General features: G+C 44.0%; 1 protein-coding gene and 1 long non-coding RNA gene across 2 annotated transcripts in view; both read left to right on the top strand.

Annotated features, from left to right (window-relative positions):
- SLC9A4 (solute carrier family 9 member A4) overlaps positions 1–21,987 on the top strand; it is a 90,674-nt gene that overhangs the window by 55,268 nt on the left and 13,419 nt on the right. The window contains exons 8-9 of the mRNA XM_077482670.1: positions 13,467–13,625; positions 17,635–17,725. Of these exons, the coding sequence (XP_077338796.1) occupies positions 13,467–13,625; positions 17,635–17,725 (250 nt within the window). The remainder of the gene's footprint in view (positions 1–13,466; positions 13,626–17,634; positions 17,726–21,987) is intronic.
- Positions 2,142–2,909, top strand: LOC143984415 (uncharacterized). The gene is made up of 2 exons (XR_013274843.1): positions 2,142–2,615; positions 2,711–2,909. It is a non-coding gene; the product is annotated as an uncharacterized LOC143984415 (long non-coding RNA).

A 21,987-nucleotide genomic window follows, 5' to 3' on the forward strand; every position in this document is an offset into this window, starting at 1 on the left:
AATGTACACCGCCACTGGAGGGCTTTGTTTCAAGTTAAGAGACAAAGGAAAAGGTCTGGTGTCCCCAGTGACACACTTCCATCCCTGTAATATATAACAAACAACAAAGGATTCGCCCTGGGACTTTAAACGAAGTGGGTACTGTTTCCGCCAGTAAACATAACAGTAGTAAATATAATATATGGTTTATTCAAGTACAATTGTTTACATGGATAAATAACATCAACGGTTGCCAATATAAAATATATAAACAAGGAGTATTAGTACATAAATGTAGAAGTAGTACATGGTACACGGGCATCATACTACCCGACTAGTTTCGTGAGATCCAGCTCGCTCTTCAGGGGTGGATGTGTGTAACAATGTACCTAGGATGAACAAAAATATATATGTTTGGCAATATAGCACAGTATTAGTTATAACAGCGCAGGGTAGGAGGGGTTGTAGGCCCCCCCATACTTACCACTGAGCTTGGCCATGGCTCCAGGTGTGCAGCCTCGAGACGGCAGCAGTGCATGCCTCCCCTGGGAGCTGAGGGGGCAGGATCAAACGGGATCCCATCCAGCGCCAAACGGAGAGCAGGCATGGCAAAGGTGTAGTGATGTATCCCTAGGGTCCTCATTGGTCGATAAAACGTATAGGCTGTGAACATAAGTATGTTTGTCAGGCATCTGAAGTAGTAGAGTAAAATCAATAGATATTGGTATAAAGATATGTATGCATGTATGCATGAATGAAAGGCCTGAGCCAAAAGTTGTAGGGCCATGAAGATGGTTAGAAACCTAGGACAACAGAGGGGTACTATCAGGTGACAAAGAGAGGGGGGAAAGAGGTGAACTACAATTGTGTGGGTAGTGATGTATCCCTAGGAACCTCATTAGTCCATAAAGCGTATAAGCTATAAACAAATATGTTTATCAGGCATCTAAAGTAGTAAAGTAAGATCAATGAGTATAGGCATAAAGATATATATAGCCAAGTAAAGCCTGAATCAAGGATGGTAGGGACATGGAGATGGTGGAAACCATAGGGTGGCAAGGGGGTACTGGCAGGTGACAAGGTAAGAAAAGAAAAAAAGAAAGATGGACTCGTGTGGAAAAATCATCAGTATCCAAAAAAAATATATATATAAATAAATAAATAAGAATAAGTGCTCGTAAGATAAACAATGTGTGAGATATGCAAGTGTGCCTAAATAAGGTAAGTATCAAAAAGGTGAATATGGTAAGTACCTGAGTCAGGTGAATATCCTAAGTATAAAAGTAATGAGACACAGCAAGCAATCTCCACAGCTGTGTGTGTCCTCAGTGAAGAGTGAAATGAAATCCAAGCCATGCCTGACCTCCAATTTAACCCCGGAAGGCCCCAACAGACTCCGCCCCCAACACCATGTGTGGATGGCTGACATGTGAGTGCAGGAGGCACCCACTGTCATAGGAAGGCACGCAAATGCAAGCGTACCCCCATGCCATCTGATGATATAGTGCGTCCAGCTATGCCGACATCTGCAAAATCGCAGACGCCATGCTTCTGAAGCCTAAACATGGTGCCGATGTGTAGGTGTCCCCATCCGCCAGAAAGCAGATGGGGACAGCAGGAGACATGAAAAAGCCTCCCTTTATACACATCGCAGCTCCCAATGCGAGACAGAAATCGCTAGCGCCAACCGAGGAATCGCATACAGAGCCAGGGTATATAACAATAGTTTCTGTTGGGGCCTTCCGGGGTTAAATTGGAGGTCAGGCATGGCTTGGATTTCATTTCACTCTTCACTGAGGACACACACAGCTGTGGAGATTGCTTGCTGTGTCTCATTACTTTTATACTTAGGATATTCACCTGACTCAGATACTTACCATATTCACCTTTTTGATACTTACCTTATTTAGGCACACTTGCATATCTCACACATTGTTTATCTTACGAGCACTTATTCTTATTTATTTATTTATATATATTTTTTTTGGATACTGATGATTTTTCCACACGAGTCCATCTTTCTTTTTTTCTTTTCTTACTTTGTCACCTGCCAGTACCCCCTTGCCACCCTATGGTTTCCACCATCTCCATGTCCCTACCATCCTTGATTCAGGCTTTACTTGGCTATATATATCTTTATGCCTATACTCATTGATCTTACTTTACTACTTTAGATGCCTGATAAACATATTTGTTTATAGCTTATACGCTTTATGGACTAATGAGGTTCCTAGGGATACATCACTACCCACACAATTGTAGTTCACCTCTTTCCCCCCTCTCTTTGTCACCTGGTAGTACCCCTCTGTTGTCCTAGGTTTCTAACCATCTTCATGGCCCTACAACTTTTGGCTCAGGCCTTTCATTCATGCATACATGCATACATATCTTTATACCAATATCTATTGATTTTACTCTACTACTTCAGATGCCTGACAAACATACTTATGTTCACAGCCTATACGTTTTATCGACCAATGAGGACCCTAGGGATACATCACTACACCTTTGCCATGCCTGCTCTCCGTTTGGCCCTGGATGGGGTCCCGTTTGATCCTGCCCCCTCAGCTCCCAGGGGAGGCATGCGCTGCTGCCATCTCGAGGCTGCACACCTGGAGCCATGGCCAAGCTCAGTGGTAAGTATGGAGGGGCCTACAACCCCTCCTACCCTGCGCTGTTATAACTAATACTGTGCTATATTGCCAAACATATATATTTTTGTTCATCCTAGGTACATTGTTACACACATCCACCCCTGAAGAGCGAGCTGGATCTCACGAAACTAGTCGGGTAGTATGATGCCCGTGTACCATGTACTACTTCTACATTTATGTACCAATACTCCTTGTTTATATATTTTATATTGGCAACCGTTGATGTTATTTATCCATGTAAACAATTGTACTTGAATAAACCATATATTATATTTACTACTGTTATGTTTACTGGCGGAAACAGTACCCACTTCGTTTAAAGTCCCAGGGCGAATCCTTTGTTGTTTGTTGTTTCAAGTTAAATCCTTCATGTTTGCAATGTCTGTGATTAGGGCTTATTGCCAAAATACATAAGCCACTGTACTTTGTACAATCTAATCTATGTAATTAAGTGACTTTTTCAGATGGGCGAGTTGCTGGCTCGTTACGTTATATATCCATACTAGCATATTATGCCTTTACCTTTAAGTTTACTACCACTTTAACCACTGCTTATCCCTTCACTGTGCACTTGTTTGTGAAAGCATCAGATCAAACCGAGAATGCTTTTAAGGCCAGAGGAGAGATATTGGGTCTCAAAGACCCCAGATCTCTCCATAAAGAGGACCTGTTATGGTCCATGCTATCACAAAGGATGTTGTTCGTTCATAAAATAAATAATATCATGATAAAAGTTAGTACCATGACCAGATTTCCTGTTTCAGGGTGGCTCCTCTCTTTTGCAGTGTCCTGTGGAGCCACCCTACATGCAGGGAATAGATGTGTGTCACCCTACAATGTGTGCATCAATCGAAACACACAGTCCTCTAACCTAGTATGGTAAAACACTCCCCTGCTCTTCCTTCCTACTCCCCCTTCCATTTTCCAAGCTAAAAGAATGACTGCGGACTGCACTGTCTACTGTTAGGCCATTCCTGTAATGGTCCTGCATACTGGGAACATAAATAGCTGTATGTGGGGCAGCCATTTTGTTCAGGTCAGAAATCTCCCATGCCATTGTGTCGCAAGAGACATTGCTGCAGTGACCTTCGCCCTCCCTCCTCCTTCAGTTCATACAATGCACAAACTGTTAGCTGATGCCAGAACCACTTTATCAGTCCATTGATCAGACACACACAGACCCTTTCCATTAACCAATACACAATTCAGTCTAGGTACCCACGTAAGACTGTCAAATTCACAAGCTTGAGCAATGCTTGAGCAATCTGGAAAACAAACATAGATCTTGCTGGACCATTCCCATTGTAAATACCTTAGCTGAAGTCTGTAGAATACGCATATCTGTCCCTTCCTTTTGGTAAATTCCATAATCCAAGTGTATTTCATAACTCATGAAATAATAACAGCACAGCCAGAATAAGGAGATGTTTACCACCCTCAGTTAATTTGTAGTATTTTGAGCCCAAACATCACTTCCCTAGGTGTATTGGGAGCAGAACCAGTCCAATTAATCTCCTAGGTGAACTGGGCATCTGAAACCTGCCATATCTATATTTATTCTGAAGGTAATTTAATTGTGGACAATAATATGCATGTTAGCAGACTATAACATGTAGGTATTCAAAGATATTATTACCTAAATAAAACTGGATCTGTGGCATGATCTGAGACATTCCATTGGCTGCTCCCCAGCCTCTTGGTTGGTCAGATGGTCTTTTTCAACACTCCTGGATGTCAAAGAAAAGGGGACTACAAGCACAGTTAACAGTTCCCATTTAACATCAAACCAAGGAACACCTAACAGGACTTGAGAGAGCCACTGTACCGTCCATCTTGCTTATTCATTGGACTCTGCAAACCAGGACTTGCAAGTATTTTAATTTTCACCCTTTTGCTTGCTGTTGCATTGTTGTCTCTTTGTTTCTTTGTTAAACCTTTTTTTTTTGTAAATATTTTATTTGTACCATTTTGACCTTTTCATTATTAAATCATATTTTCAAAAATATTAAAACTGTCTCTAATGCGCTAACACAAACTCAAAGAATCCCTGTCTCTTGAAGAACGCTACTGTAGTGTAAATCTCTGAATATGCCTGTCTGTGGTGACAGTGTGTGTTTCAGACGTTTATTCCTTTTCAATATAAATAAATTTTATTAACGCCTACAATGGGAAAAATACATATCTCTACAAGCTTGTATATATACATTAAACAACTACATAAACATTATATCCATATCTATACAGGCATCTTCAAAAAATATTGATGGGGGCATAGTATAAATTAAACGTCAAGTAAATATGACTATTTACTGCCCCCTAAGATCGAGCACTAAAGAACTTATATACAAAACTCAAAATTGCCCGCCTCTATTCACACACAACAAATAAAAATAAAAATTAAAAATAATACCACCAAAAAAAAAGGGGTGAGAGGCAAGGATATAGACAAGGGAGGATGCTGGGGGGGGGTTAGTTATTGTTGGTTTCAGATAACCAAGGTGCTTCAAGGGTGTACTTAAAATTAACTTCCATTTCCTAGGAGGATCAAACCTTCTGCAGACGTAACAAACTGTTTCCAAAGTTTCCAAGTTATATGATACTTTTCCTGTTGCTGTTGTGTGGCCAGTACTAAGTCTTCCATCTTACTTATATTATCTACTTTACGTAGCCAGTCCACCACCTTCGGTGGTGTCTGTTTCTTCCAATAAAGAAGAATACAGGACTTTGCAGCATTTAAAAGGTGTCTTAAAATTGAATTTTGATAATTTTTTTTTTGAAAATTTATTTTTATTGAACAGTTTTTAAACACATACAGAACATACAAAGGGTCCCAAAAACCCCAGTCCCCCCCCCCCTTCCCACCCTCTCCCCCCCCTGTGCAGCCCCCCGATCAACTTCTGAGCGTAATCCATGTTCACCAACAGTACTTCACATATAGAAAACATATCTTATACCATTAATAATTGAATAATTTTCCCAAGACCCGCGACGGGGACGGGATTCAACCTAAGTGTAGCGACCCCCTGCCCCGTCCCTTACCCGACTCTCAAGGAGTTCTCCCCCCACCTAGTGATTAGATCACAGTATCTGTGGCATCAAGCCAACACCGCCACACTCTCTCAAATTTATTGGGACATCCTCTACTGAGATATGTTGCTTTGTAGAACGGCAGAGCTTTATTAACTAAACCCTTCCAATAAGACACTGTAGGAGGATCAGGTTTCTTCCAACACAAAAGAATAGCTTTACGTGCATAAAATAACGTCAGAGAGATTAGAGTCCTCTGCACCTTTCGAGGTGCCAACTCCCCCACCAGTCCGAGCAAGCATGTCGCAACCGTGACTGGGATCGGTACCGAAAGTACCGATTGTATAACTTGCGTCACTCCCCTCCAGAACTCCTCAATCTGCGGACACTGCCAAAACACATGATCAAAGTCAGCTCGGTCGGCTGTACAACGCCAGCAACCCCCGGCACCCGTACCATACATTCTGGCCAATCTGGCTGGGGTGTAATACACTCTATGCAGGATTTTAAACTGGATAAGTCTGTCTCTAGCTGATACCAGCATCTGGAACGGGTAATCCCACATGTCATCCCAGTCCTCCCCCTCAAAGTCCGGCACCAAGGCACTCCAGACATCCCTGCATTTTTGGATGGGCTTCGGCCTGTCAGGGAACAACATTTTGTACACAACAGAAAGAGGCTTTTCCAAGTCCTCCGTTCGCAGCACACTCTCCAGAGACGACACTCTCATCTCCAGAGCCCCAGGACCAAACTGTGAGAGAAAAGCATGCCGCAGCTGTAGATAGCGAAAGAAATACCAATTTGGAAGAGCATGTTTAGCTTTAAGCTGATCAAACGTTAGAAGCTTCCTCTCTCCTACCACATGCTTCAGTTGTTTGATGCCTACTCTGGCCCATATCACCGGGTCGGGTATTTCCCTGAAATGTGGTAATCTAGGATTAAACCAGAGAGGAGTGTCAGGAGACCAACTCCCCTCCGGTTGTTTCAGTAAGACCCGCACTTTGTCCCAAGCCCGTATCGTTGCCCGCATTGAGGCCGTCAGAGCCAATGAAGCTCCTTGACCTCTATACACCAAATAGGACAAGCTCTCGTACGAGCCCAGAAGGGCCGCCTCCAGTACATTAGCCGAATCCCCGTCATCCCGTGTTAGCCAACGTCTGGCGACTACCATTTGCCCAGCTAGATAATATTTAAAAAGATCCGGCAACGCCAAGCCACCTTGCCCCCATGGCTCCTGTAAGACCCGGAGACTTAGTCTGGGGTGCGCAGTGGCCCATAAAAAGGAGCTAAAGAGGCTATTAACCCTCCGAAAAAAGGAGCATGGGATCCAAACAGGTGAATTACGTAAAAAGTAAAGAAATACTGGCAGAACCTTCATTTTGAGCAAGTTAACCCTCCCAATTAAGGACAACGGCAGATGCTTCCAAGCTTCCAACTGTACCTTGACCCTGGCCAGCAAGGGGAAGAGATTTAGAGACATATAATCGCCCACCCTTGGTGATACTCTCACTCCTAGATACTTAATTTCTTCCACCCATGCAATGGGAACCCTAGTGGTAGCCAGCGCTCGAGCCTCCCCGTCAATAGCCATCACATTGGATTTCTCCCAATTGACCCGGAGTCCGGAGAACTCAGCAAATTTGTCGAGCACCCCGAACACTGCCTCCAAAGACGGCCCTGCGTCCCTCAAGAAGAGAAGCATGTCGTCCGCATACAATGCTGTACACTCCCTAATACCCCCCACCTCCAGTGCTCCTACCTCAGGCGAGTGCCTCAGGGCTATAGCCAGTGGTTCTATTGCTAATGCAAACAAAGAGGGAGACAATGGGCACCCCTGACGCGTGCCCCTACGGACTCTAAATTGGGGGGAGACTGAAGTGCCTATTCTGATACTCGCCTGTGGAAAACTATAAAGCAGAGATATCCAAGTCACATAGATCTCCCCAAAGCCCATTCTCCGCAGAACTGTCAACATGTATTGCCAGTCTACTGAATCGAAGGCCTTGGCCATATCCAGGGAGACCACCACTCTAGACCCCTGTTCAGCGTGTTCAAGCTGTAGGTGGGCAAACAGTCTGCGTAAATTAGTGTCAGTAGATTTCTGTGGGATGAACCCCGTCTGATCAATATCCACCAAAGTCGTGATAACCTGAGAGAGTCTGGTAGCCAGCACCTTCGTTAGGATTTTTAAATCTTGATTCAGCAATGCAATCGGCCTATACGAAGAGCATGACAGAGGGTCCTTGCCCGGTTTTGGCAGCAGGATCACCTGCGCCTCCAGCAAAGAGTCTGGGAGACGCCTGTGGTCCAAGCAGTAATCATACAAATTTTTAAGTCTAGGTACCAACACTTCCAAATGCTGCCTATACCACTCGATACAGAAACCGTCAGGCCCCGGGGATTTACGAGGAGGGAAAGACCGAATGGCTCTTTCAATTTCCTCTGCAGTTATGTCAGCTTCCAAAAAGTCCCTATCCGTCTCAGACAGCTGCGGGACCTGCAGCGATGCCAACAACCCTCCCAACTCCGTGAGGTCATAAGGCGGTATGGGGGCATACAGGGTTTTGTAATACTCCACAAACGTGTCCAGTATGTCTGTCGGGGTCGTCAGCAGGTCCCCCTGAGCATTTTTAATACAAGGGATGTTAGTCTGTGCCCTTTGCTCAGCCACCAGCAGGGCCAACAATTTACCGTTCTTGTCCCCTTGCTCAAAGATGGATTCAGCCATTTTCAACCTAGATGTGTGTGTTAGTTCAGAGTAATGGAGTGCCAGAGCACGCCTCGCTTCAAGCAGTTTACCATAAGTGACAGCAGACTGATTGTTCGCATGTTCCATGGCGCACACCCTCTCCGTGTCCTGCAATTCCTGTTCAACCTGATTATGAGACCTACGAGCCTGTTTGATGGCTGAAATATAATGCCCCCGCATGCAGGCCTTAAATGTATCCCAAACTATGGTGGCGTCGGCAGACCCCTCGTTATCTTCCCAAAAATTTTCAAGGTGCGGCGCAACTTGCGAGGACACCTCTTCTACCTCCAACCAGCCCGGGTTCAGTCTCCACCCCCTCCCCTTAGGACCTAAGTTGGAGCCAATATGGATTGACAAGGGTGAATGATCAGAAATACCCCCCGCTAAATACTTTGCACCGCCCACTAATTGTAGCATAGATGCATTAGCAAATGCTAGATCTATTCTCGATGAGGATTTATGAGTTTTTGATAAGTGGGAGTAGCCTCTAGTGGCAGGGTTTTTCCAACGCCAAATCTCTGTCAGGGAAGCTGCCGCCGCCCAGGCAGAAAGATCAGCCGACGCCACCCTAGATGTGTTGGAGGAGTCCAGAGCGGTAGATAGGATAGCATTAAAATCCCCGGCTATGAGGAGAGGGAGATGCATGTAGGACGCCAGTTTACTCAATAGGTCATACAGGATCTGAATCTGGAAGGGGGGCGGGATATAGACGTTCACCAAAACCATTTTGCACGTACCAATATCAGCCACAATCACCAAGAACCTACCACCCGGGTCCGAGATCACATTGTGTATGGTGCAGGGTACCGCCTTACTAATTAAAATTGATACTCCCCTGGAGTAGGTAGAGTATGTAGCGTGTAACGCTCTCTGAATCCAGGCCCTACGCAAGGCCAGCACCCTGCTCCCATCCAGATGCGTCTCCTGCAGAAACACCACATGGGGACTGATTGGCTTTAGGAATTGAAACATTAAGGCTCTACGAAATTTGTCGTTAAGACCTCGGACATTCCAGGAAACTACATTAAACATTGATCCCGCCATCATCCCCCGCTTGATCTGTGAGACAGGAAGGAAAACACACACAGCACTAATAAGAAATACTGTTGATCGCTTAGGCCAGACATAAAAATATTCACATAGAAAACAAAAAAGCTATCTTGGAGGGCTGCACTTATTAAACATCCTACCCTTAGAACCCGATAAACACCCTGCTGCCGTGTAATGAACCAAAAAAACAGGTACACGCAGCTTTTCCCCAAACTGTGTCCAAAAAAAGTCCTAGAAGGCATGACCGTGGAGGGTCAAAAAGGACCACAAGACAAAAAGAAAAAACTTTGAACCAAAAAGTGTGTAAAGAGAAAAAAATATAACGTCCAACTGATTATGGACACATTGTTTATGTGCCTGGAGCTCCCGACCCCGCTCACGACCCGGCAGTTCTTGATATGGGTATCCAGACAGCCTGTGCCCCTTCTTGGTCCCCATCATCTGATGTAACTTCAAACAGTGCTAAGGATGAAATGAAGGGCGGCACCACCCCATAGCAAGGGGATTGCATAGATGTGGGCTTGGCGAGGGGCAGACAACTGCCAAAACTGTCCTCCCGCCCCCAGCCATCAGGGTCAGGCCGCAACAACATGGGAACAAAGTCTCAGCCTGACAGGGGAACTCAACCTGCCGGGTACCAACCAGCCGGAACTCTTGATGGCAGCCGAATAGGGCAAAAAAGAAGGAAACTGAAGTCAAATCCGCCATGTAGCAACCAAATATGTCGTGACTTGTATATCAGAGTGACTGTAGCCATGCGTCCGCTTCAGCCGGAGAATCAAAGAACTTCACCGAACTTCCGTGCTGCACCCGCAACCGACTAGGATAAAGCATGGAGTATTTCATTTCACGTTCACGAAGCCTTCTTCTGATGTCTGTAAAGGTCTTGCGTCGTCTCTGCAAGTCAGCTGAGAAATCAGGGTATAGATGCACCACCGTGTTCTCGAAGGGCAAGGTCTGATGTTTACGAGCTTCACGTAGAATGCGGTCCCGGTCCCGAAAGTTGAGGAACCGTACCAGGAAAGGCCTAGGTGGGGCCCCGGGCGGACCCCGACTAGTTGGGACCCTGTGTGCCCTCTCCACCACATACGTCGGGGGGACCTCCGTCAGGTGAAGAAGTGTCTTGAAGAAGCCCTCTGCAAATTCAGCTGGTCGATCCCCCTCTGCCCCCTCAGGGAGGCCCAGGACCCTGACATTGTTCCTTCGTAAGCGATTTTCTGCGTCATCGGATTTCGCCACCAGAGTCTGAACAGTACGCTGCAACGCATGAATGGCTTCATCATGGCGGCTAGTAGTGTCCTCTGCTGCCGAGATGCGGGATTCGGTTTCAGAAAGTCTGCCCCTAAATTTATCAAAGTCTGCTCTTATGAGATTGCATTCCTCCGCCAGATGATCTATGCGGACCAACAATGAGGTTCTGCTTTGCTCAATAGCTGCAAGGATGACACTGGTATCATTTGCTGGAGGTGCGGTCAGTGCGGACGGCGCAGCCTCCTTCGGTGCCGCCTGCTCCATGTCTGCCATTAGGGCTTTAAACTGATGCAGAAAGTCACTAGGGTCCTGCACAGGCGGTAATGCAGCCTTCTTCGCCGCAGACTTGCCCTTGGAGGGCATGGGGAACAGGACAAGCAAGCCGGCCTTGTGTACAGTGGTGTGCAGACAGGGAGGTGTACCCCTTTAAAAGTGCTCAGCAACAAGATGACAGTGTGGGCTGCAGAGAAACTAAAGTCACAGTTCTGGGGCCTCCCAAGGGCAGTAAACTGCAGGAAGTTTAGCAAAAAGACAAGTGTGGAGACAGTCTGACAATGCAAGGAGTGCTCTGGTGTATTGCCCTTTAAGAGTGTCCATCCATAAACATAGAGGGGAAGCCAGCAGGAAACAGCACCAAGCCCCACCACACTCTCCCTTCCACCTCTCCTAGGGGGTCGCCAAATGCCCCTGAAAGTGCAGGACTCACCACCCTGTAGAGCGAGGATGAGGGCCTTCGTAAGCCTGACAATCCCCCAGAGGATGACAGATCCCGCCGCCGCGCGGCCTGTCGCATCGGCGTCCTCCCGGCGTGGCGGCGGTGCTGGCGGTGGCGGCAGCTAGACTCGGCTCCGTGCTCCACCGGTGCTCCGTGCCCGCAGCCCGCCCGTGCAGCAGATCCGAGGGCGCTGTACTTCGCCGCGGCCGGTCCGGAGGCTTCACAGGCCTCAAAGATGGCGGCCGGACCTCAGCAAGCCGACTAGGCCTCAACCAGCCGGGGCCTCAAAAGTACCCCGATGCTCCACACTTCGCAGCCCGTCCGGTCGGTAAGATGCCTCGGGTGTAGAGGGGGAGATTGCAGCGTTCCCGGGATCGTTAGCGAGGAGGATGACAAAGGATACAGAATAGGATTCCAGGAGCTCCAGCACACACGTCCTCCTAGGTTCACATCCGGACACGCCCCCCCGAATTTTGATAATTTTTGACCAACATGGTAGACACATGCAAAAGAAATAAAGCTGGATCACCAGAAATCTTATAATCCGTGAACTTTTGGGTCACTTCTTGGACTGTTGTCCAAAAATGGAACAATTTGGGACATGACCAAAATATGTGAAATAAGGTTCCTCTACCCTCCAAACATCGCCAACAGCAATCCATAGTGTCTGGGTAATGTAAAAGATGTGGGGTGAGGTACCATCTTGTCAGGATTTTATCATTTGATTCCTGAATTTTCATAAAAACTGACGATTTTAAAGTAAATCTTAGTATGCATTGTATTTGGTTAGGTGTAAATTTCCGTTGTAGGTCTTGTTCCCACTTATCCAAGAAAGGCAAATGTGGAGGGGCCGTTGGACAGTTTATTCCTAAATCATAAATTGCTATTGCTAATCTCGTGAAAGCTACTACTCTTCTATCTTAGTAGTTGGTGGTGGCAGTTTAAAGAGTTAGTTGGTTAGTTAACTTAACCCCGTGACACTTGCTCTCAGTCTTCTGGCACCTTAATTGTGGGAAATCTTTGTGTAGGGTGAGGCTGAGAGCATTAATGTTGCAAATCAGTGACAGCGCAGTGCGAGGTTGACCAGGTAGTTGTCACAATTCGGTGAAAAGGGCAGTGGTCTGGTCTGCATTTGTCAAAATTCCTATGAAGACAAGATTTTTAAGAATTACAGTAGTTTACTTGGGAATTGTTTAAAAAAATGTTTTGGCTGGAACACTGCTTTAACTACCACTTATGGTTGAGATCATGGCACCACTCCTTCTTGCTGCTCAAGCCTCAGTGTTGGCCCATCATTATGATGGATGGTCTCACTGCCCAAACGTTTGACAGAGGGGGTGGGGCAAGCTCATGACCAAGGAAGATGGCTGAATTTTGTACCAGTGTCCTGGTTTGCAGAGCTCCTGAAGGTCTCACGGGAAAATAAAAGTGGCATAGTGGCATAATAGCAGTGGAACTCCTCCACTCCCACAACCAGTGTAACTTTTTAAATTTCCACCTTTACAGCCATATCATTCATTCACAATGTATGAATACACTTTATTGTTTGCCTCTATTATAGACTTGACTTGTAGTTCTCAATGGAACATGAGTGCAGTGATCACCACACTGTCACCATTGACAATTTCCCTGACTCTAAACTAAAAGTTTGTGCCTTGGCACACACGAAAAGAGTCTACAGAAACCTGGCATTGCACCCATGATCACAGTTGCAAAGCTATGCAGGCTCATTTGCAAAAAAAAAAAAAAAAAATACATTTTTTCCTGCAAATATATGCACATTTATTATTCTAGTAAATGGAGAAGTTAGGCTACATTCACATGGGTGACTAGCCCATCCAAATGTAGCCTTAGCCTCTAAAATAACTTTCGTTTCCATAGTATGTATCTAATCCCCTTTGCTCACATTTTCTACAGCTAAATAAAATATGATGTATTTGGGAAGGTGTGCAACTCAAACTTCTGATATTAACTTAAATTGTTAGTGTCAATTTGTGTTCTTGTTTGTATTATATAAAGTATGATGCATGTTTTGTTCCAGATTTAAAAAACTTGATAACACATTTCTCCGGAAAGTTCTTATCCGAGAACATCAGCCTAAATCAAGTATTGTCTCTCTGCATAAAAAGCTTGAGATTAAACAAGCTATTGAAATGACTAGGTTTGGAACGAGGAGTGATACTTCTTCATCCTCCCTACAGTAAGTGTTATTTTATCATGTACAGCAGGATTCCACAAATACAGGGCTAGGCCTATTGTTGTTGGCCCTCCAAGCTGTGTTTTGTATCTACAGTATTAACACTACATCTACAGCCATGGCCAAAAGTTTTGAGAATGACATAAATATTATTTTCACAAAGTCTGCTGCTTCAGTGTTTTAGATCTTTTTGGCAGATGTTGCTATGGTATACTGAAGTATAATTACAAGTATTTCATAAGTGTCAAAGGCTTTTATTGACAATTACATTAAGGTTATGCAAAGGGTCAATATTTGACTCCCCTTTTTCAAGACCTCTGCAGTTCGCCTTGCAATTTGCATGCTGCCAATCAACTTCTGTGACACATCCTGACTGATGGTAGCCCATTCTTGCATAATCAATGCTTGGAGTTTGTTGGAACTTGTGTTTTTTTTGTTCACCCGCCTCTTGAGGATGGACCACAAGTTCTCAATGGGATCAAAGGGTTTGTAAAGGTTAGTTTTTTTGTTTTGTTTTTTAAATAACAAACATGTTATACTTTCCTCCTCTGGGCAAGGATTTTGCACTGAGCGGCCTTGATCCTCCTTCTGGCACTTCCTCTTCTCGAGTGCCCCCACAGAGAGCCACTTTCCATGGAAGCACTTGTGAGGGAACACTCCCAAGTCCTGCTGCTATGTCCATTGACACAGACAGCAGAACTCGAGCCTGCCCTGGCTCCCCTGTCACAGGATTTGATTGACAGCAGTGGGAGCCAGTGAGGACCCGAGACAGCGGTTGGAGCTGCTGTACTCGTCTCCATCGATGGAATGATCAGGTTCAGGTAAGTAAAAGGAAGGCTCTGGGGGGCTGCATATTTTTGCAGATTTTTGCAGAACATAGAATGCATTAAGGTGAAAAATCTCAAGGGTTTACAATCACTTTAAGGTCTGGGGAGTTTCCTGGCCATAGGTCACAAATTTCAATGTTTTGTTCCCCAAGCCCCTTAGGTATCACTTTTCCTTTATGGGAAAGTGCTCCATCATGCTGGAAAACGCATTGTTCCTCACCAAACTGTTCTTGACTAGTTGGGAGAAGTTGCTTTTGGAGGATGTTTTTGTACCATTTTTTATTCATTCATTATTCAGTCTGCGATCTTAGGCAAAATTGTGAGTGAGCCCACTCCCTTGGCTGAGAAGCACCCCCACAGATGAATGGTCTCAGGATGCTTTACTGTTGGCATGACACGGGCCTGATGGTAGCTCTCACCCTTTCTTCTCAGGATAAGGCTTTTTCCAGATGCCCCAAACAATCGGAAAGGGGATTCATCAGAGAAAATTACTTTACCATAGTCCTCATCAGTCCAAACCCTGTACCTTTTGCTGAATGTCAGTCTGTCCCTGATGGTTTTTCCTGTAGAGAAGTGGCTTCTTTGCTGCCTTTCGTGACACCAGGTCATCCTTCAAAAATATTCTCCTCACTGTGCATTCAGATGCACTTACACCTGCCTGCTGCCATTTCTGAGCAAGCTCTGCATTGATGGTGCCCCGATCCTGCAGCTGTATCAACTGTAGGAGACATACCTAGTGCTTGCTTGACTTTCTTGGTCACCCTGAAGCCTTCTTCATAAATGCAGTTGATATGTTTTTTTTTTATGGGATTAAGATAATTTTCATGGCAAAGAGGGACTTTGCAATTAATTGCAATTCATTTGATCACTCTTCATAGCATTCTGGAGTATATGCAAATTGCCATCATTAAAACTGAGGCAGCAGACTTTGTGAAAATTAATATTTGTGTCATTCCCAAAACTTTTGGCATCAGCTGTACATCAAAATCTGCCATCCAGCTGAGCACTAACCATCTTATTAATACAGAGATTCAGGTTATTTAAAAAAACGATCTATCACATAACACAGAACTGCTGTGAGGTCTTTTCCGAACAGCCAAGTAAATATCAGCTCAGTGGTAGATTGTACTACAGGTAAAATGTTACTACAAACATATATATGGTATCTCACAAAAGTGAGTACATTCCCCACTTCTATAAATATTTTATTATATATTTTCATGTGACAACACTGAAGAAATTACACTTTGTTACAATGTAAAGTAGTGAGTGTACAGCTTGTATAACAGTGTAAATTTTCTGTCCCCTTAAAATAACTCGACACACAGCCATTAATGTGTAAACCACTGGCAACAAAAGTGAGTACACCCCTAAGTCAAAATGTCCAAATTGGGCCCAGTTAGCCATTTTCCCTCCCCGGTGTCATGTCACTCATTAGTGTACCAAGAGCCAATATAAAAATGATTGGTGAAAATCAAAACGACTTTTGGGCTTATTCATTTTAATAATATTTAAATAAAAAACATTAAATTTTTTGTGTATTAATTGCCCAAGGCCTATAAGGGATGCATCCTTTGCCTACTACTTTTTGGTAAAGGGTGTCACTCTTTCTCATCTTAGAAAGTTGGAAGGTATGCTTGTAAATTACATCTTCATGCTGGTTGCCTAATCAGAGTCACTGCAGCATGTGCTCTTCTAGCTTACTTTCACACTGAGGCTGTGCCCGCACTAGTGGTAAACCATTGCCAGTTTCAGCAGCGCTTTAGGGCTGAGGGAGGCTGCTCTATGGTAATTCCCTGACCACCTAGAAGGCAACCCAGACAGAAAACTGTGGGTAAATCATGCAGTAAATAAATTGCTTTACAAGTAGACATGTGCATTCGTTTTCGTCCAAATGCATTTTCGTCCAAATTTCAGGTATTTTCGTTATTGTTTTAACAAACGATAACGAAAGTGCAAAATCCGAAAAATGAAAGATCCGACATAAATAAATGCTTTATTTTCGTTTTCGTTTTGACAACAGTTCGATATAGATAGGAGATTCGACATGACACTGACAATAACAATCTGTGTCTATCTAACCTGTGGTCGAATGTGCCTAACCTTAACTCTATTAGTCCAGGATTATTCTACATAGAGAGAAAAGATTTGACAGAGAGAGAAAAGATTTGACAGAGAGAGAAAAGATTCGACAGAGAGAGAAAAGATTACTGCTGGAATTGGGTGGGGGAAGTACAATAAAAATAATGATGATGATGAATGTTATTGGCTGATTGTAACCAAAGAGGAGGAGCAGTAAAATAGCTAGAACTAAGTACACACATACAGCCAACTTACTTTCACTTATGATTGCTAGCAGAGAGAGAGAGACACACACACACACACTGAATCATTTCAGAAGACAGTCAATCTCAGTTGATCCGTTTGTCAGAGAACCTGAATTATTTAGCAATTAAGCATAAGCACAGCAGCAGAACAATAGTGAAGCAAGCTACAGTTCAACTTAACTTTTTCATAATAATCTGCTGATATTGTGTTAGTGTTGTGAACCTGATAGCGACACTAGTGTTGCTAGTGTTGTGATAGCCTCAGAGGCAGCCTGTGTTGTGTGTGTGTGTGGGGGGGGGGGGGATTTATTATTATAGATTCTATATTATAGATAGAAATTCTATATAGATTCTATATACCCTATCTTGTTACCTGTCTGATCAGTGACCACTATCACCAGTCCATTTTCTGTTTAAACTATATACATTCAACATGAATCACAAAGATTCGAGAAAGCAGTGAAAAACATACAAACGTTGAATCTTTGGCTTATGATGTCTGTTGAAAGTTCTAAGAAGATTTGACGGAGCAGAAAAACTATATGGAGTTTGACGGAGCAGAAAAACTATATGGAGTCATACAATTTAGCTGCTCCGTCGAATCTTCTTTGAACATTCGACAGACAGCATAAGCCTTCAATGACAGATTCGACCTTAATTAATTTGGGTTTTTGGATGAATTTTTAACAAAAAACTAAATAAATAAAAACGAATTTCGGGAGTAACTAAATGGATGAAAACAAAATTCTGAAACAAAATATTTCAGTGTGCACATGTCTATTTACAAGCAATACGGTATGGTGTTATTTTAGTGATACTGCTGCAGAAGCAACGTAATTTTTGTTTTATCATTTGCAGAAAAAGAAAAACTTCAAACACATTTTCCACTGAAGACGTAATTCACATGAAAGATATATTAACAAACAGTCTCTATCATGTGCGCCGAAGGGTAAGGTGTATTACATTTCACAATATGTAAACGATAGTTCATAATAGTCTTCTTTGGTGAAAAAATAGGTGATATTATGTAACTGTGTAAATGCATGAAAAATTGCTGTGCTTAGCCAAGGTTTCTCAACCAGTGTTCTCCTAGAAGTCCCCATGAGTTCTGAAACGATCTTCCCTTCAGTCACAGGCAGCTTTCTCTTTTACGATAAACACACAAAGCTTGTGTGAAATTCAGCGCCAGAAGAACCTGATAGTTGTAATCATCAAGTACACAAATGCTCATCAATCTTATATTGATATAAAAAAGTACAAAGATGAAAGTTTATGAGGAGCAAAGACTGTGTTTCAAAGTGAAGTTTTGGGGGGTGAGCCCCTTAAATGAGTCTCTATTATGTTGCTGCAGTGGGTGGCGAGGCTTCTTCAAGTAAGGGCTGGGAATCCAGGAGCTGTGGAAGATAAAAGCACGAGAGGGCAGAGAAGCCCCAGGCACGTTCCTAGTACAGCAATAAAAATGTATTTAAGTTGACATTTTTTTAAATGACAGTAAAATGGATTGCACTTACATAGGGCTCAGTGGATGTGGGCTTGCCAAGTCCAGTGAAAGAACAGAAAACTGTAGCGTGACCCTTGGATGATGTGCTGCAAGCGCCATGAACAGTTGGGAGCAGGAGCCTCGAGGAGCCACGGATGGATGCCACCACGGTCCAGGAGATGGCATCCATCCGTGGCTCCTCGAGGCTCCTGCTGCCTGCTGTTCACGGCATTTGCAGAACATCATCCAAGGGTCACCCTACGGTTTTCTGTTCTCTTACCAGATTTGGCCATCCCGCATCCACTGAGCACTATGTGAGTGCAATCCATTTTACTGTCATTTAAAGAATTTCATCTTAAACCCATTTTTATTGCTGTACTAGGAACGTGCCTGGCGTTTCTCTCTTTAGCTTGCTCTTTTACTTCTTCTTTTTTTTTTTTTTATTCAGATTGTATTTAATAGAAAAAAAAATGTTGGTACAAATGAAAAAAATATATACAAATGACAACAAAAACAGACACAACCTAAATAAGAAATAAAAAAACACACACCATCCCATCACAGCACAGATCCATAAAAAACTTAAGGACAAACTACAAGTAGTACATATCAATTATGGGGTTTTTAAATGAAAAAAAATCTAACTAGCATTTCTATGTATGGTCAAATTTAAACATGGCATTGCATAGAAAATATATTTGCTACTCATATGCAATACTCTTATTCGAATCTTGGACCCAGTTGGATATTGTAAGGGGAGAGACTGAAACCCATTAAACGATAATGGGATAACGGTAATTCTTTGGGCAATAAAGAGTGCCCTAGAAACCCCCAGGCGTTTAAAATTCACCCGAAAGAGAAAAATCGAAATAAATCAGTAGATCTGCAATAAGAGAAAGACCTGCTCCATTATTAATAATTTGGATATCTTCTGTCTGGTATCATTTCAGCTTAGGACAGCCAGAGCCGTCTTTAATAAAATTTTCTTGCCCCCCCCTCATGCAATTTCACTCACCACCTGCTCTGAGACATACAATAAATAGCAGCCAGACTTAAAATCAGTATACTGTATCAGATCAGGCAGAAATTGTGATTGGTTGCCAGCAGTTAAAGCATATCATTACTGCTTACTGACTGGTTGCTAGAGGTTACAGCACACATTACGGTTCACTGATTAGTTGCTAGAGGTTACAGCACATCATCTCTTCACTGCAGGGGAGCATGATATACATATGAATGTCGCCTTTATTTACATATCAATGCCACCGGCCGCAGCTATTTACTTAGTATTGCAGCCACTATTTACACATAAATGCTGGTTATTTACATGTAAACACAGGGTCTGTAGGTGAGTCATCTGTACACATCAACAGCTCAGAGCTGGGCAGCATTAGGACCAGCACTTCACACTGAGATATTGGGACACAGCAAGGAATTAAAACTTCAAGGGACAAGGGAATATAAACCTGGATAATTGGCAAGTATGAGGCAACAAGTCCAGCTGCTATTTATTGTATGCAGGTGGAGAGTGAAATTGCCTGGGGGGGGGGGGGGGGCAAGAAAATGTTTGCCCAGGGCCCAATCAATATTAAAGACGGCCCTGCCCCCATGTAATATGTTCTGCTGTGCTCCCATAATGTGCCTTCCTGCCCTGTGTAATATGCCCTGATGTGCACCATAATGTTCCCTGCTGTATGCTGCATAATGTGTCCTGCTGTGTGTCTCATAAAGTGCCCTACTGTGTGCCGTAATGTATCCCCTTACCCCATTCTATATGCACTTCTGTGCCCCATAATGTATTCTCCTGCCCCATGGAATATGCCAGCTCTTCATCACTTGCTATTTGTGAATGTTCAGCACACTGGAAAAGTGCTGCCATTCTCTCAGGTTTTAAAGTGAAACTATATTCTACTGGGTGTGGGTGAAGACAAATGTACAAATATGGACACATTTTAGCACATTTATCTCATTAGAGTGCTCTTCTCAAGCCTGCAATCACCACCCAATTGGAAACCGTTGCCATCTCCCCCAATGCTTTTTTCTTTTGGCAGTCTCGGTGTAACCAGGTGCCAATGAATGCTTGTGCTGCCAGCTGTGCTGTGCGAGAATCAGAGAGACAGCCGGCATGAACAGACCAGCTGTGTTGGTTGTGTTGTGGCCTTTCTTCCCCCATCCCCTGCTGTGCATGGCTGGCTGTGAGCAGAGCAGCCACTGTGTGGATTCCCCTAGTCACCCACTTGCTCCCTCTCTCCTGGAGGCATCAGAGTGGCTGTGTGTTCTCTGTTCACTCCTACTTCCTCCCTCCCTCCTGGTGGCAGTGGCTTGAGCATATCAACAGCAGGGAGGTGGGACTGTGTAGGAAAGCAGCCAAAATGGATAAGGGACATATAGTCCAAAAGGAGCACTGTACAAGACAAATGAATGGGGGCTTGGACTACAAGAGACACAACCCTCTGTACACAGGAGAGACCAGAACTTTTCTAGGGCAAATCTGGAGGCAGACAAGCAAGGAGAATGAGACAGTGCAGACCTGCTGTAGTCTGTGCACTGCATGAGAGAGGACAGAGTTTTTGCAGTGATCTTGTGTCTTTGCTGTGCCCATGGGAGCCTGAGGACCAAGTTCCAGAGAGATTGTTTGCTGAGCTGGGACCTGGGCTGAGTGACTGAGCCTTGTGAGGATCTGATCATGAGGACTGAGACTTCTGGAACAACTGATCCCCAAGCCTACTGGGCCTGTTCAATTGCATACTGGTAGTGGTTAATGGAACTACCTAGCTTAACCCCTAACTGCCCACAGTTAATGCCAAGTAAGACTGCCCCTTACCTAGCAGCCCATCATTCCTCCCAGTGTACAGTCTTAAAGGGACAGCTGCATGTGCACCATCTACAGAAGTGCCCAACCGAAAGCTGGCCAACACTGACAATTAAGCAGTGATCTCCAGAAGTACCTCTTTGTTAGTAAATGTACACTAAACCATTAAAGGGCTGTATGTGCAATCAGGGTCCCTTTTTAAATAGTCATTGTCAAGAGTTACAGTGAGACTTTTTCTTTGTGCCTTTCAAGTTTTCATGGTTGATGGGGTTCTTACTAATGCTATGTACACTAATTGAATAGGATTTAGCCTTATTGCAATATAAGTCAATGGCCATAGGTGAGGCTAATATTCCCTGCAGTTAACCTTACATATTTATTGACCCATTCCTCTGTATGTATATTGTGTTCATTCTACTTTGCTATCAAATACTTACTTTTCCTAATACTGGTTGCCTGTGGCCTATTTTCTGTAGAATGTTTTAGATGATAATATACTAATGCTTAAGGTACATAGCTGTGAGTGGCCTTCAGTCTATAACCAGGTGTGTCAGTGAGGACTGAGTAGTTTAAGGAGTCAAGCCAGAACAGCAGGCCCATCAAACCAAGCAAGCGTCCATTATTTACTGGTTTGGAGTGTTCTCTGGGGTCAGAGTAAATTGGGATAAGTCACTTTTGTTCTCCCTGATAGACCCCCGGGAACCGTATGACCCCCCCCTCTCCTCTTAACAGGGTCACTTGTTTTAAGTACCTAGGTATTCAGGTCTGAGGTGACTTGAAGAGCTATCTAACTGATAATGTCCACCCTATTCTCCAGAAATGTATCCGCAAATGCGCAGTGTGGAAGACACTTTTATTGACCCCGGTGGGGAGGGTAAATCTAATTAAAATGTCCCTTCTCCCTAAATTTCTGTATGCT

The sequence above is a fragment of the Lithobates pipiens genome, unplaced genomic scaffold (assembly GCF_037356315.1).
Source record: "Lithobates pipiens isolate NorthernLeopardFrog02 unplaced genomic scaffold, aLitPip1_a1.2 Scaffold_16, whole genome shotgun sequence".
In the NCBI taxonomy this organism is placed as follows: Eukaryota; Metazoa; Chordata; class Amphibia; order Anura; family Ranidae; genus Lithobates; species Lithobates pipiens.